The sequence below is a fragment of the Podarcis vaucheri genome, assembly GCF_965113315.1.
Source record: "Podarcis vaucheri genome assembly, chromosome: 10".
Lineage (NCBI taxonomy): Eukaryota > Metazoa > Chordata > Lepidosauria > Squamata > Lacertidae > Podarcis > Podarcis vaucheri.
This window is the reverse complement of record NC_138748.1, coordinates 47,248,002-47,265,853: the sequence shown is the minus strand read 5'-3', so window position 1 is coordinate 47,265,853 and position 17,852 is coordinate 47,248,002. Positions and strand designations below refer to the sequence as shown.

The 17,852-nt window shown below is 43.1% G+C and overlaps 1 protein-coding gene across 3 annotated transcripts in view; it reads right to left on the bottom strand.

Moving 5' to 3' along the window:
* The window catches only part of MYH9 (myosin heavy chain 9), an 85,456-nt gene that overhangs the window by 50,412 nt on the left and 17,192 nt on the right, over positions 1 to 17,852 (bottom strand). For all 3 annotated transcript variants that reach the window (XM_082240242.1, XM_082240243.1, XM_082240241.1), the window contains exon 2: positions 2,924 to 3,276. In XM_082240242.1, coding sequence (XP_082096368.1) covers positions 2,924 to 3,256 — 333 coding nt within the window. In that variant the 5' untranslated portion in view covers positions 3,257 to 3,276. The remainder of the gene's footprint in view (positions 1 to 2,923; positions 3,277 to 17,852) is intronic.

The window sequence follows — 17,852 nt, the reverse complement described above, 5'->3', positions numbered from 1 at the left end:
GTCGTGGATGTCTCTGGGGTTGCGCCGCTCATCTCGCTTTATTGGCCGAGGGAGTCGGCGTACAGCTTCTGGGTCATGTGGCCAGCATGACTAAGCCGCTTCTGGCGAACCAGAGCAGCGCACAGAAACGCCGTTTACCTTCCCGCCAGAGCGGTACCTATTTATCTACTTGCATTTTGACGTGCTTTCAAACTGCTAGGTGGGCAGGAGCAGGGACCAAGCAACGGGAGCTCACCCTGTCACTGGGATTTGAACCACCAACCTTCAGATCGCAAGTCCTAGGCTCTGTGGTTTAACCCACAGCACCACCCGCGTCCCTACTGGCAAGTATAGCCTCAGAGAGAAAAAAATGGTCTATATATAAACATCCTTAATTGTACACTGCCTAGCTTAAAGTCATGGTACAAAAGATCTGTACTCTAGCCATCAATGTGAAAAATTGCACATGTCTATTTTACTACATGTACACACTGACAACCTTCATTTTTTATGTGCTGTAAAGCAAAGAAAGACAGATATGTGCCATTCCCCATTCCAAAGGGGAGAAACTGTGTAGGCAGACTGCCACATGTGACAAAGACTTCACTGTGCAAAGTCTTACAAGAGTCCATGTATGGGGAGCACAGAAGGGCTGATCCATGTGACAAGACAGCAACAAACAGCTAAATGGATGTTAGAATGAAACACTTTGAAGGGAACAAATGGAAATCAGTGAAGTCTGGCAAAATATCCCTTTTACAGAGTCGGGCTCAGCTGCAGCTTATGTATAAGGCAGCAGTGGCATATACTTTGATCCAATCAGTGCCCTGAATATAGAACTCAGGACAAACGCCAATTTCTCTCCTCCTGTACCCTTGGCCACTTGTGAACCATAGCTCTCTGTCAAACTGATTAGTACCCCAAAATTAGATCCACCAAGACAACTGCAACCCTCCTCTCAATCTCCTGTATGCCAATAAGGCCAGAGTTTTTTTCTGAGACTAGGGCTTGCCGATCAGAAGGTTGGCGGTTCGAATCTCCGCGATGGGGTGAGCTCCTGTTGCTCAGTCCCTGCTCCTGCCAACCTAGCAGTTCGAAAGCACGTCAAAGTGCAAGTAGATAAATAGGTACCGCTCCGGCAGGACGGTAAACAGCGTTTCCGTGCGCTGCTCTGGTTTGACAGAAGCGGCTTAGTCATGCTGGCCACACGACCTCGGCCTATAGAGCGAGATGAGTGGCCTATAGAGCCACAACCCCAGAGTTGTCCACGACTGGACCTAATGGTCAGGGGGTCCCTTTACCTTTACCTAGGTGACAACTGACAGCAGTTGTCTCCCAGGAATAAGCACAAGATCTTCAGAAGAGCAAGTGCCTAAAAACCATACACACAGTTGCTACCTCTCTACCCATTATGAGCTGCACAGCAGCCCACCCTTATGTGCCCTAACACTTTACTACTTTAGGGGGGAAAGCTTAGTGGTAGAACAATCACTCTGCATGCAGAAGGTCAATCTCCAGGTAGGGCTGGGAGAGACCTCTCCCTGAAACCCTAGGAAGTTGCTGTCAGTAAGTGTAAACAGTACTGAGCTAAATATACTAAGGGTCTGGCACAGCAGAAGTTGACTTCATATGTCCCTAGGTATCAGCACATTGTATGCATCCTCTACCACAACTGCTGCAGGGCCCCCTTTTCCAGCTGAGGAGTTATCTCTACAGTCTCTATTCAGTGCAGCAGATGGAGCAATAATGCCAACAAGTAAACAGTGTCAGCATCTTACCACTGAACAGAGTCCATGCTAAGTCACGTATAAACAATTGAATATTCTTGTTTCCATGGCATCAAGCTCATGAGAGCATTGCTGCCACTTTTGATGAGAGTTGAATTAAAGCTACCTGCTCAGTATATTCTGAACTGAGTTGGGCCTTACTGTGAAGCGTCCTTCTGGTAGAGCATCAGGCATTGCCTTCAAGAGGAAAAAAATTCTGAGTATGGTGTCTTTGATTTGCAGCGCGCCCAAGGATGGAGAGCTCACTGCTTCAGTACATCCCTTGCCTGTATAATCCATTCCTCTACTGGCCAAGAACAGAAATTTGGCCTTACTGTGAAGCATTCTTCTGGCTAGTGGAGAGTAGGGTGTACAGCCTCAGTGCAGAACTGAGGCTATAGGGGGTGGAAAGGGCTCCTCTTCAGGGGTCCTTAGGCATTTCCTGTTTGCATGGTAACCCAGCCAGCATAGAGAAGACCATTAATGGCATCTCTCTTACCTGTACTCTATAATGTTTCTTTCATTCTTTTTCTATCCACTATTCAGGATACCAAACACAGTGCCCAGCCACTTGCTGGTTTAGCTGTGTGACAAACTGGAAATTGGTAGAAGGCTTGCTAGCTACTAATTGTTTTGGGTTTGCTTGTTGTTTTTAAATACAAGTGCTTTTTGACTCAGCTTCCAGGAGGAGTTTATCTTTGTCTGCAAGCTCCACTCCTCCCCTGGCCAAGAATCACCTGTTCGCAGCACCACATGTTGGAGGCTTGAAGTGCAATACCTAGGCAATTCAGAGGTTCTTAATTGTCAGCATTCTGATTGGTTGAAAGCAGACGACAGTACTTTTTTATATCCCAACTGCCTTATGTGCAGCTGAGCTTTGTTATTTTGCAGTCTTAGTTTTACTGCTCTTTTATACTGAGGTTCCAGATACAGAAGCAGCAAGCCAGGTGTCTACATGAAGAGTGTGTTCAGCTTGGATCAAACGCTGTACATGATTTCTAATATATCTTCCAACACAAACACACAAGAGTCAAGCCACTCCATCACAATGTTCTACAAAAACTCTACTAGGGAAAGTACTGTTTAGTTTAGAATGTAGACAGGGGGAAATTGTATAAGACTGGGGACATGTAAGATTTAGTTAGATCCTATAACTAGCAGAAAAAGTCATTACTCACGTAGATAAGCCCTGAGTAGTATCGCTCCTTCAGATTGTGCAACACTGAGGCCTCATTCAGGCAGGTCAGTTCAGCCATATCTTCCACTTTCGAGAACTTGGGTGGGTTCATCTTTTGGATATCATCTTTGTTGACTCTCACTTTCTTCCCATTCTCTGCAAGCTCCACAATGGCTTCATCTCCTACTTCTTCCTTCAAGCTAGCAGGCTCAAAACCATTTTTCTCTGATGGGACCCACACCAGCTTCTTGGCAGCCCAATCAGCCTGAGCAAGAGGGTTGTTGATGAAGTTTCTATCCACATAGAGGTATTTGTCAGCATCTCTCTGAGCCATGGTGGTTTATAACCAGGGACCTATGAAAAGAAGAAGTTGCAATGTTATTACCTTGCCAACATTTTGACACTACAACCTTTGAGTCATCTGAAATAGGCACCAGTTCCCTCACCAACACAATTTCAAATATTTGACCATGTTACTGCTTAAATGCCATGCAATCATTAGAAGTAGGCTCATGTTGTCAGCTTAAACACTCTATAGAGGCAAGAACACTAGAGATGACTGAATAGATATTTTAGGTCCTTGTAAAGGGGTTCTGAGTAGACAAGGCCATTGACTCCAAGTTGCATGCCCAGATAAACTATTCACCTATTGCTTCCCCACAGATTCATTAGCCCCTGTGGGTCACAAATAGGCAGTGACCGGATGCATAAAAGAATCCAATTACTCAAGCAAGCAAGCAAGCTTGAAGGCACACACAAGAAGCTGGCAACTACATATCAACACAATGTGGTAGTGCTACAATTAGCCTCCTCCCCCTAGGCCTTAACTAGACTGGGGGGGGGGCAGCTTCACATAGTCAAAGTGGTTTTCCCCTCAGTTAAAAACAGCTATTTAAAATGGATAGGTCACACCTGAGGAGAATATACACGTTCTACCCCAATGAAACTGCAAAATGATATTAAGTTATGCCAAATCATAGGAAATACAGAGATGAAAAACTTGCTAAGGTTAATAACTTTTCAGTAGTTATGATACAACCCGATTTCTTATCAACATTTGTCAGTTCCCTGGAACAAATGTAATATATCTGAAGAAATACTGACTAAGTCTACAGTGGTCTACAGTTATTTACAGCATACAGCAGCTACTTACAGACTGGCACCCCTAGCATGGGTAGGAAAGCAGGTAGTTTTTTCTTCCTATCTAGAAATTAGAATTTCTTTCTTTGCTATTACACCTACAAATGATTAACTTGGGCTGCCAGCCTCACTAAATCCCTTGTGGCATCTGTTAATAGCCTGAAAGTAAAAGTAAAACCTCCAGGCTGGCAGGAGACTCACCCTGACTAGAGCAGGGATGTGAGATTAGAAAAAAGTGGCTGCCAGGTAGCCACTTCTATTTTTCAACAAGGAGAAAAAAACCTCAGAACTACTTTAGGAGGTGAAAGGCAAAGTAATTTTATACTTGCCACTTTATGTGGCTCACTATGCAACACAAGTGTTCCATTGTATTAGGTATTTCAAAACCTTACAAACTTCCTGTCTCTCTGCATTGTGTGTGCATGCATACAGCTGTCAAGAACCAAGCTTTTCAGCCAGCCTTTGCACACCACAGTGTCAATACTGCTGCATGCTGCTAGCCAAAGCTGCCCATGAAGACATTTAGAATAAAAGTGGTCTCCCTACAGAGTCAACCAAGTTACAAAATAGTTGGTAAACTGCAGCAAGACTTGTTCAAGGACGTACTGTGGATATACGTTTCCATTAAGCCTTTCAAAGAAAGAAAGAAAGAAAGAAAGAAAGAAAGAAAGAAAGAAAGAAAGAAAGAGAAAGCCATCAGTTTTATGTCACCTTAGTCTCAAAAGCAAGTATTTAGATAGCTTGCATTCACCTAAATATGCATTTACTTATGATTAACCATGCAAACAAGGCACTTTGGATTTTGCTAGAAATTGAAAACATAAGAGGAGTCTGCTGGATCAGGCCAATCGCCCATCTAGTCCAACATCCTCTCACAGTGACCAACCAGATGCAAATTAGAAGCAATTAAACAGGAATAATGTGCTGGGGCTATATTTAATACAATAAAACCAATGTGAAGCTCCTACTGGCAGAATTTGCTGGAGACATCAAAAAGCAAAAAGTTACATTATGTAAAACCCAATAAAAGCTCTTCAAACAAACAAGAACTATCCTAGAGCCAAGTATTTCCAGTGATACACCATGCTTCATGATGCCTAATCATAGTGTTGGAGCCAAAAATATGCCACAGGTCTTTGCTAAAATAGGAGAAAACTCTGGTGATTTAGGTCCATAAATTTGTCACTCAGGAGCCAAAGGAAAAGGTGGGGAATAAATCATTGTACTGTATTCAGAATTGTATCAAGGCTGGCAAGGCAACAGCTGCAGTCTAAACTTCTGCTACACAGCTTCCTGCAATTGCAACTTCCAAGAATCTAACTACTTGCCTTTTTTGGCCATAATTGAGCAAGACACACCAGGAGAATGAGCGCTTCCAGCTGAATTTGGTTACTTTCAGTTTCATCATTTCCTGAAAACTAACTGAAGAGCTGTATAGTCAGCTTAAAATATTCTTCTATTTCTTTAGGCCCTTTCTGCTTAGAATACATCTGGCATGGTTTTGTCATTCCTCATGCCTTCAGAGAAAAAGAGTTATTTTGGTTGACAGCCTTTGAGATGCATGACTTTCTGGAAATTTTACTTCCATGTCCTGTGCACAGTCTAAGTCACTAGGTATCTTCAGCAGCAAGGACCTAGCATTGAAATTCAAATCCCATAAGCCCCTGGCAGCTTTGCCAATGAGCGGGTGCAATGGGAGTTGAAGTCTAATGGCATCTAGCAGGCCACAGTTTTTCCACCTCACCTGCCCCAGCAGCACATAAATCTATTTCTCACCATCTTAGCAGAGAAGGGGCCCCTGTTGTAATATTGTTCACAAAGACTACCAGTTACTCGAGTTCACTTTTTCCGAGAAGTAATTGGCAAACATTTCCAATTCATAATACAAATTATGAAGAACTGAAAAGATTATTTGGGGGAGGGGCATTCTTACAGCAGTGGAATTATACCAACATATCCATACATTTCACAAACAGGTGTGTGCCAAACTGTGTGTGCAGTCAGGTACGTGAAAAGCCTTAAGAGTGAACAGAAACTGGGCTCAGGTTCTACTAGAATAGTTTATGAGCTCTGATCCAGGTAACAGATCCAATAGCAACCATAATCTTATTAGGAGTTTCTCAGGGAGCCACATTATGTACAGCCATGGGGGAATATTAAACATGCTCCTGAGCACACACCAAATTCACACAGAAGGTGGCAAGACTGAAAAGACCTAGCCAGCATAAGGAGAGAAGGAACCTTGGAGTGTTTTCAGAATCCGCTTTAGTTCACAGGGCTTCAGTGAAAGACAAATCTATGTGTTCCTTGACTATAGGACATTTGAAAACCAAAAAAGGAACTATTAATGTCTGTCATTACTAAATGCAAAAAGAAGAGTGCAAACAACAGAGTAAGGGTGGGACAATGTCTATAAGATGAACAGCAAGGGACCAAGAAAAGGAAAAATGTTAGACCTTCCTTAAGTCACACATATGATGATCTAGTAGAGACTGTAAGCTTTAACAGGAAATGGCAACAGGCCAGTTGTAGGATGTGAAAAAGCTGACACCACATCCTGACAGCAATTATCAGCAGTACACCAAGTGACATACACTAGTCATCATACACCCTAACTGAACCAATTGCCCCTTTATGCTGTCACAACTATGAGTTTTCTCCATGGAATAACTTGGATTCTGTACTTGTTTTTCTTTCTTTCTTTATGCCCATTTTGTTATTGGTTGTCACCTGTTAAATATATTTTTTAAAAATGCATTATTAAAAACAACTATGTTACCTAATTTAGTGTTCCATACTTAGCGAAAGTCAGCTCTAGCACAGGTCCGTATTGTCTACTTATTAAACACTGAATGTATGCTGGAAAAATGCTGAGAGATCAAAGGCTGCACCTTATCGGTATCATTAACATGATCTGCACATCACTTTATCAGCATTATGAGCTGTGAAAAGGTACCACATTTCAACCAACTGTTGAATGTTTATCACAGGAAACACTTTTCAACCATACAAGTCCACTTGAACAGAATTGCTTTTGGGACTCTGCCATTGCTCAGCAAGGTCAGTAAATTAATATAAAAGACCATAAGCAACAAATCTGCTTAACAAACAGGAAATTTGGTCTCAGACTGACGGGGGTATGGTACTTGAATGTGTCCAATGAATATTATGTCTGCTTTCAAGAAAATTATATTTTATAGTACACACACACACACGGCATAGGATTTAGTTAAAGGGGGGTGGAATAACTGTTCAAGTTCGCAGCACACATTTATTTGTAGCACATCATATTTTCCCCTTCATCCTTTTTTTTTTTTTTTGCTTGCTAGTGATGCTGCTCCATTTTTATCAATGCAGAACAGATTTTTGACCATTTGAGTATTTGCTAGTTAATGTGTTTTTCATGAATTTTCTTTCAACTTAAAGCAGCTTTCCCCACCAGATGCCCCCCAGAGGTTTTGGACAAAGATTCTCAACAACCCTGACCATGACCATGTTGGAGGGCACTGGGTTGAGGAGTGCTCTCCCAGCACTATTTTTTAATTTTATTTTTTTGAATGGAAGCCAAGTTTCTTAAGATGTTAAAGGTGCACAGACTCTCCAATGGAGGAGCTGCTGAATCCCCTACTCTAAGCAAGCATTATCTTACTGGATACCTCGTGCTGTACACTAAGATGATACAAGTTAGTGGAAGCCAACATAAATGTTAAACTGAACAGTAAAACTCAACTAAGAAAGAAGTTTAGGGACGCGGGTGGCGCTGTGGGCTAAAGCCTCAGCGCCTAGGGCTTGCCGATCGAAAGGTCGGCGGTTCGAATCCCCGCGGCGGGGTGCGCTCCCGCTCCTCGGTCCCAGCGCCTGCCCACCTAGCAGTTCGAAAGCACCCCCGGGGGCAAGTAGATAAATAGGTACCGCTTACCAGCGGGAAGGTAAACGGCGTTCCGTGTGCGGCTCTGGCTCGCCAGAGCAGCGTTGTCACGCTGGCCACGTGACCCGGAAGTGTCTTCGGACAGCGCTGGCCCCCGGCCAATAGATGTGAGATGGGTGCACAAACCCCAGAGTCTGTCAAGACTGGCCCGTTCGGGCAGGGGTACCTTTACCTTTACCTTTAAGAAAGAAGTTTGGGTCCACTATGCAGAATCCAGCTTGTTCCTAGAACTGATCTGCTAATTACAGATATGGCATCAACATCTGCAGTCATGGCGGGACGCTAAACAGCAAGAGTATTGGGCAGGTAGCCACCCCTTTGATGTTGAAAGAGACCATAATGAGATTTGCTGGAGCACATGCAACAGCAGATGTTTGGGAGAGACTCTTTCCTGTGCTCCTGCCCACTGGGCTCTTTACCATTCTATTGTAAAGCTGGGCTAGTTACAGGTGTGTGGTCCCTGTTACCATCCAGACTTTGATTCAGTCATATCCAAGACATCTAGAAGCAACTCAGATCATTTCAAGCACGTAGGGTTAAGGGAGACTGTAGGGCGTTTCAGCATTCTCAGAGCAAACATTTCTTTCTCACGTGAGCAAAAAAACATTTCAAATGAAGCACCTTCACCTTCCTTTACTCATAATATTGTAGTGTACCACAGCCACAGTCCTTTCAGTATAGATGTGAAGTGAAGACAATGGGAAAGGTGAGAGAAGTTGCATCTTAGTCTAGCCATGCATGCAGACATTACAAAAGTTAATTAACACCATAATCATCCATGGGAGGGAATACAAATGCAGCCTCTGTGGTGCATATATTTGATGGAGGCATATGGCAGGAATGGGCAAACTTTGACACACCCCACACAGATGCTGCTGGACTACAGCCTTGACCATTGGACTATGTCAACTAGGGTTGATGGGACTTTGATCCCAACAACATCTGGAAGGCCACAGGTTCCGCATCCCTGCTCCAAAGAGTCACATATATTCCCAGTAATCCTTACAGTCACCTTGTTAGGGTAGGTTGCTGTTCTCCTATTTAAAATGGGAAGTCAAGAGAACACAGAACTGTATAAGAGCCAAACTGGTCATGACAACAGCAGACTCATGCATGACTACCAAATTCTAACAGAAGGTGGAAAGTGAACTCTTCTTACTAAATCACCTCCCCCAATATGTTCCCCCTTGCTGCAAAGGGTAAAAGCAGCTTGCGCAAGAAGAGTGTGGTAACAGTAAGGATTTGGCAAACGTCTCACTCAGCCATAACACAGAGTTGCGACACACAATTAGTATTCTGCAGAATCTGAGCTGCACTGTGCCACCTACTGGGTACGTAACCAAATGATGGCTTTCGAACCAGGGATTTCCTAGTTCACCAGCGCCCCACCCACCTTCCCATAGTTATACCATGCACCCCACACACTATGGAACCTGCATCTCTATTTTAGGGAACATTTCAATACACTATTTGCTGAACATGCACAAGAGATCCTTTCTCAACTCCTGAGCTTTCTACAGGATCCAGGTGTTTCAGATGAAGGCTGACAACTGAATACACCATCTGCACCACAAGACTGGGAAGGAGAGGGTGAGATACAGTCTACCTTTCAGGAATCTAGACATTCCATTTGCTGAACCCTTTCTGCAGGATTTCTAGTATTAAAGGTTTGTGAGAACCTGCCCCCTGAAAAAAGTGAAGCTTCCTTTAGGCTTCAGAAGCATCTGGAAAAACAGGACACACTGCTTGCCGTTTATTTCTCCAGTACTATTTGTATTACCCCCTTGGCCTACTGTTTACTTTATCAGTGGCCAAAGAATTGCTTTTGGGACTCTGCCATTGCTCATCAAGGTCAGCACATTAATATAAAAGAGTATAAGCAGAAAGACTGCTTAACAAACAGGAAATTTTGTCTCTAAATGACCATGCTGCTTGAATGTATCCAATGAATATTAACCCACACAGCTTTTCCTGATTTAAGCATTGCACACTCTTGCAAATAGGTAACTGCACAGCATGCCCCAGGCAAAGTTGCTGGAGAGTGAGAAGACAATAACCTTTTCAGTTGTAGTTAAAGCCTCATCTTCAGGGAAAGATGACAGTTCATTTTTACCCGTTTGGAGTATTTAACTATTGAGCCCTAATAGGACCTAAGCAGTTAGTTCTTTCCCACCTAAATCAAATCCAAAGCCTTGCAACAGAATAGCCCAAATGAAGTCTGTAATGAAATTTCTGGGGGAAAGTTGTTCCCAGAGTTATACTGCACTTTGTTCTGATAGAACCAAGCTTCTATTGCTCAAGCAGTCTGAGCACGGTTTGCTCAAGTGTAAGGGGGAGGGGGAAGCAGTAAGATATAATTACACAGCAAATGCTACCTAACTGGTAAGTGCAGTGTGTAGGTTAAGCAAGGGGTGAGGTGGTGAAAGTGCACTATGTGATCATGATCTCAAACCTATTGCTTACAGGACAAAGCCCGATTCACTGGGTATTCTCCTGAATCTGTGGAGAAACTGAGCCTCTGATTCTCAGGAGCAACACATTCAATTACTCTCAAAATCTGAAGCACACAAACTACGGTACTTAAAGACAGAGGCATGTAGAAATTTCTACAGCTTATAAAGATGTTTGAGCTTCATTTGTCAAACATGGCAAAAGCAAATTCATGTCTCACATTTCCTTTGGACATGCAAAGTTGTCATCTGAAGTCTTTATGCCCAATTTTCTCCAATTTAATTGTACGTGGGGGCATTGCTGTATTCCCCATACCTGTGCATTCTGTAACACAGAGCAATTGAAGCAGAGAAATCTGTTGAAAGTACTCAGTGATTAATTGAGGTGACAAGTACAGCAGTACACTCCTTGACTTTTGAAATTATGAAATGAGAGGCACTCTGATTAGCAATATCCTGTTGCTGATGTTGCGCAGTAAAAAAGGAGTCAGAGCAACTGAAAATTAGTTGCAAGATCAAAATTGAATGCTGAGTTGGGAGAACCACATTATAACACAAGTGAGAAGCCAGAGGGCTCTATAGTTCACAAGTTCAAGTTGCTCCTCATACAGGCACAGCCTTTGTTTCAATGATAAGTATTTCACAACACTCACATACACACACACTTTTTTATAAAAGCAATGTTAACTGCAATGAGGCGCCTTTCTGTGACAGTGGGAAAAAATAACTGTCAAGGCTTTCACACAAACTAAATATGGTGTGTCACAATAATATTTGATATGCAGTGCAATCCTATACAGGTTTACTCAGAAGCAAGGTCCAGTGAGTTGAGTGGAACTAATACCTAGGTAAGTAAGCATAGGATTGCAGCCTTAAGTAACTGTTAAAGTCTCTCTCTCCAGGAATCTGAGCTCTTTCTCAACATTCAAGTAGTCTACTTTTTTTTTTGCAGCTGTATGGTACTTAGATGCACTACTTCAGAGCACTCATTTTTAAGTTTAGTTTATTATCCCAGGGTACAGGGCTGCCACCACTCAAAAAATATGAACTGCATTATTCACTTGGTGTCAAGCAAGTTCTGCACTAAGGAAATATAAATTGTATATGCCACAACACGAAATACGTGTGAAACTTTAACAGGCATAAACCTCTTGGTATCAGTGTGGTTGCAAGGGAGGGTCTACAAATTACCTATATTGGAAAGACAGTAGCAATTCTGCCATTTTACGTACAAACAGAAGATGCAACCCAAACCATATGGTTCACATGTTAAGATTATCCCCATATTCTGGCCCTATTGGTTGCAACTGTTAACACAAAATTAACAGACTCTTCTTAAAAGTTCCGCCTCACTTTCAATTTAGAAGTCATCTTTCCCTTCATAATGAATTGTTCGGCTTTTGCTGCTTCCCAATTCTTAGATTAAATAATTATATTATTTAACCATTTCCTTCTTCCACTCTTCCCGACTCACCTCTACAGGACTTGAGGAATGCCAGCTGCAGACCAACAAGTCATTACTAGTCTCTGTATGGTATCAAAGGGAAACATTCTTATAACAGGAGGCAAGGGAAACCCATGATTGGGCTTTTCTTCTCAGAAGGCTTGCGACTGGTTAACTAGAGAGCCCATGCAAACTTAGATGGGCTCGTGGTTACAACAAAAACAGAAGTACCCCTGCAAACGGATTAGGATATTGGGGGGTGGGGCGGGGTACTACTGCCAAGGCAAAATACTTTGCATTCAAAGCTAGGAAAGCTATTTGCACAATTGTATTTCTTAAGAATCATGTTTTGCCCTTAATCATGTTTTGTCTTACCACCCTTTCCCCAAACAATCACCATTGCTGAAATCCAGAAGTGCAATGGCAGGGGTGGAAAAGTGGTATGGAAACGCCACAGTAGTGACAGGCCATTCCTGCCATTACAAACCAACTGCAGAGTTAAGTCCTAGGACACGTTGCACTCAAGAGTGAAGCTGATATTAATTAGTTCAGCTTACAGAGTATGGGAACTGGTGCATGGAAATAGCATATTGTGTTATGGGGAGGGGTGTAGAGGTGGTTATTAGTTTCAAACTCCATCTGCAGCACACTTAAGCCCAACTGGCAGCAACCCAAAGCTTAAAAAGTTTGGAATATATCTTATTCCAAGCTAAATGTAGCATAGTATGCTTTCTGAAACTGTTGTTTCCTATTACCATGTGTGCAGTACATGCCTTCTCAGCATAGGAAAGAGACAGCATGCCCACAAGGAAAACATTCCAGAGGGAGAACACATTCTTCATGACCACTCAGTAGAGTAATCCCACTTTAAGATGACAGCAGTGGCTTCAGAGACTCCAGCCCAGCCCTGCTGCTCAAAGGGTTTGGTTTAGAGTTCACCATGTCTCCCTGGGCAACAGGATCTTAAGAGACAGGCCTGGGACATTGCACAAGATGACAATATTGAAGCAAAAGTTCCTATCCCCGCAGGCTTTGAGTGCTCAGCATAGGAGCCCAAAGTACTGCCAACAATACCTCCACAGCAGATCAGAGCCAATAACTAAACGCTTCCCTGCTGTGCCACAGGTAGAAACACTATTCCTATTTACTTAGATTTGAAAGCAAGGCTGCCTCTTCTGCTGGTTTTACCATTCCAGTCGAGTTCATGCAAGACATATGTCAGAGTCAACACCCCTCCCATCTATGATCATGCCTTCTCATTCTTTTACGGACTCTGCAATTTGCATCAATGCTATGCTTCTTTCTTCTAAAGCACTCTCTCTTCATGGACATTTCTTCTGTATCATCTTTCTGGTCCACATTTAAGTGCAAAAGCCTGATACCTTACACAAGCAGCAGTAGCTCCTTCTCTCTGAACGCAGACCACCACTATCCCAGGAGCAGACAGAAAAGTAGGGCAAGTGGTTTCTAACGGATCAAGAGCAGGAAAAAGGAGGCTGTTGGCATTCCCCACAAGTGATTTTCTTCATGAATTGAATTCATTTCTATCTGAGGGCCAGGATAGGACCAAAGCAGATCCAACATTAGTACTGTCTGGCTCAGATTGGAACAAGGATCTGCCACACCCTCAACAACTTTTTTTAAAAAAAATGCCACTGATCCTGAACTTCTCGTGACCACAAAGGAAACAAGCTAATAATTGTCCATGATCAGGAATCTATGGCTACACCATTGCCTTTTCATGTTGTAATGATAATCCCTCATTTCCTGCTCCATTATGAGTTTTATAAGGTCTGGCAACTTGGCTAAAGTGACAGCTAGTTTCATAGGAAAGCCAGCCTCAGGCTCACTAGTTCTAGATAGCAGCAGCAGCAGCTCTGAACATTCAGTGTCATCAGAGTATCTTAAGCAACTAAAGCTCTCCAAAATTTCAATACAGAATTATAATCATATACAACTTTTTAAAAGCCTTGTGACCACCTACTCAGAAATGTTACCTATCCCTTTGGCACAGCCCTTTGCCATCTGCCAGCACTACTTTCCTGGGATGTTCCCTTATCCAAAAGCAAGTGTTGGTCCAACACAAAGGAGAAATGTTGTGCACAAAGAAAGACATTCCAGCGACCATTCCTGGCCCAGCCTCCCTTCTTTACTGCATGCCCCTGGACACAAACAAATGGGCTAAACTGCAGTTGCAAGCTTGTTTTTAAGATAACCTAAAGGCCATAAACAGCTTGGGAGCCTCCAATAAAGAAATGCTTGTAACTGGGACTGCTGAAGACATAGGTGAAAGGTAAAAAGTTAGCTAGTCACTTTTCAGCCATGTTTTGTCAAACGTCTACTTCTAGAGAACAGTTTATGAACATTAGGTAGTACAAGATTCCCTAGACCTGCCTTCCTTCCCCAGTCTGGTACCCTCCATATGTTTTGGACTATGGTACATCTCCTATTAGGGACGCGGGTGGCGCTGTGGGCTAAAGCCTCAGCGCCTAGGGCTTGCCGATCGAAAGGTCGGCGGTTCGAATCCCCGCGGCGGGGTGCGCTCCCGCTGCTCGGTCCCAGCGCCTGCCCACCTAGCAGTTCGAAAGCACCCCCGGGGGCAAGTAGATAAATAGGTACCGCTTACCAGCGGGAAGGTAAACGGCGTTCCGTGTGCGGCTCTGGCTTGCCAGAGCAGCGTTGTCACGCTGGCCACGTGACCCGGAAGTGTCTTCGGACAGCGCTGGCCCCCGGCCAATAGATGTGAGATGGGCGCACAAACCCCAGAGTCTGTCAAGACTGGCCCGTTCGGGCAGGGGTACCTTTACCTTTACCTTTACATCTCCTATTGTTCCTGATCCTTAGCCATGCTGGTTAGGCCTGATGGAAATTGTAATCCAATGCATTTGGAAGGCACCAACTGGGAAAGAGTACCCCAACTATTTGCCCCTCATTTTGGAAAAACATTGTTGAAGACTCCTGCAAGATGTACATATGGCAAGCAATAGGATGGAGGGGAACTCAAGGACTAAAGGCTCAGTTACAGCCAGGAGAAACAAAAAAGAGCAGTTCAGGGGATGAGAACAGTTTAAGAATAAGATAGAGTAGCTTGGAGGTCTGGGCAAGACTGTAACTGGAAGCTGGAACAGCAGTGAGTGCCTAAAAATACCATTTCTAAGAAAAAGTCCTTAGTGGATCTCTCAGCTGTGCTTCCTCATATCAGACAACAAGAAAAAGGGCATTAGGGGCTGTATCCAGTGCTTGAGTAGACGCATAGAAATGAATGCCCTTGACTAACTTAGGTCCATTAATTTCAGTGGGTGTGCTCTGAACTGAACTTGGTTGGATACAACCCATAATACTATTTGTGTTGTATCGCAACTTGCTCTTCAAACACATGTAGCAGGTTTGTACAAGCACACTATTAAACAATATGAAATGTGGAAAAACAGCTAGTTAAGAGGAAACAAGAAGAAATTTTATGCAGGCTGGAGCCATGGAAGTACCCAAAGGCTTTACTATATATATTATTCCCAAGGCTTTCATGATGCATGCCCAAGCAGCTTCAGCACTACTGTATAGCACAAAAGTTGTCCCTCTTCGTTTCGTCTATAGTAACCTGAGGGATAACTAAGATACCTAGTCTGTGCACATTAACATCAAGTCTAGACTTTAAATACCTTGCATAATACTGCACAAAATGAAAAATAAGCCCCATAGTGTAGTCCAGCAATTGCAACTTCACTCTACTTGAAAGGAACTTCATAGCCAACAGTGGTAAGGAGCAGGGCTTACCTGCTAAGCTAATTGGGTTGAAGGCATTTCCTAACTGGTCTGAATAATTTCAAGTGCCACTGTCAAACTGATTAGTGATTATGCAAAATCTACCACTAACAGCATCTTAGGGCAATATTAGACACTGCAGCAGTTGTGTGGGTTTAATCTTGGAGTGGCCTCATCACATATTTTGGGAGAGGACACACTGATCAAGGGGTTCAACCCTTCCTGAATATCTTGCGGCTCCTCTCCCCAGCTGCTTCTCACGCAACAAAGATGGTATTGGAGTGCTTCTGTGAGAAAGACTCACCCACATTTTCTATTAGCAGTCACTTTGGTTGAATTAAAAGCATACAGTAATACCAACAGGCTTATGTCTGAAGACACAAGGTTCTCAATTAGAACTTCAAAGTTTTTGCTGAAGATATGTATTCATCCACTGGGGGGGGGGGAATGTGGTTGTTTCAATCAGGTGAGTAGATGAAATGTACTATTTTAGAGATACTAAAGATAATCTTTGCATTCATCTAAATCTTATCAATGCATTTGAATGTGTTTGGAAGAAATTCCCATGATTTTCAAAGGAACTCATTTTCAAGCATTTAATTAAATTTAGGATACTGTCATTGGAAGTAAGTTGGATGAAGTGGTAGCCTGGTACAAAAGTTAGCAAACTCATGAAAGATTGCACATTCTGTATTTAACATTCTGTATTTGCAGCAACCTCTTAAGGTCACTAGAACTTTTAGAATCTTTGGGTTCCCAAACTACAAGTGGTCGACAAGTTTCATTCAAGTTGCCCAGTGTGTCTAAAAATACAATTAAAATCATACACCATCTAGCACAGCATAATCATTACAATTGCTCTAAGAGGCAGGAGAATCATTAAGTGGTCTGCCAAGACCCTCAGCAATGTTCAAGTGGTCTCAGAGGGAAAAGGTTTGGGAACCACTACTATAGACTAATGAAAATTGGTACTGGGATCCATGTTGTTTAAACTACCCTAGTCCAAGGCAGGCAATAAATTTTTTACTGTATGCAGAACCATTTGGATCCTCTTGTTAAACCTATCTCAGAGCCCATGCCTAATTGGTGTATGGATAAACAAGATAGCCCTATATAGCATACTGTCTTAGGCTTGGGTAAAGGCATGAGTGTGCTGTGACTTTTCCCATTTCCTCAAAATACACAGGGAAGCAGTGTTTGCAGGATAAAAGGTAAAGGGACCCCTGACCATTAGGTCCAGTTGCGGACGACTCTGGGGTTGCGGCGCTCATCTCGCTTTATTGGCCGAGGGAGATGGCGTACAGCTTCCGGGTCATGTGGCCAGCATGACTAAGCCGCTTCTGGCGAACCAGAGCAGCGCATGGAAATGCTGTTTACCTTTCCACCAAAGCGGTACCTATTTATCTACTTGCACTTTGACGTGCTTTCGAACTGCTAGGTTGGCAGGAGCAAGGACTGAGCAACAGGAGCTCACCTCATCGCGGGGATTTGAACCGCCGACCTTCTGATTGGCAATTCCTAGGCTCTGTGGTTTAACCCACAGCGCCACCCGCAGGATACCAGAAGCTTAATGGGAGGGTGAGAGAACTTTGCCATAGTCTATATTGTGGAGAAAATATAGCCCCATCCCCATTCCACAACAACATAATGGTTCCTTCAATACAAATCAACAGCAAAGGCAAATGTTCAGAAAGATGAGGACATATCCCAAAGGGCTGGACATGAAAGAAGTAATCTAAAATTAGGTATTGGTACTAATAATGCATTACTTAATGTTTAGCTTCTAGGGATGAGTCTGTAATTGTATGTAACCACAAGCAGTCCATGTACTCTTGCCATCAAGTCTTTAGCTACTTCTTTCCATGTTCTTTTGTCACATATGTCATACGGGGAGGGGTGCTTCAAGTCAAGGTAAGAACAAAGTCATCTTAGATTCACAGTCAACAAGAACTATGCTACTTCAGGCAATCCAGTACTATTACATTTCAGGCTGCATAGATAGGAGCTATTGACAGTGAACACACATCAGATCAGAGAAGACATTTGCCTAAAAGCTGATAGCTGGCAGTAGTTTGCATATAAACATGGCACAACTAGATCTAAGCTACCGAGTCTGTTCATGCCATGAAAAGTCTCCACATGAAAAAACCGCCCAAATTATGATTTACATCTATGAAAATAAGCACTCTTGTTAAGGTGGATCTAT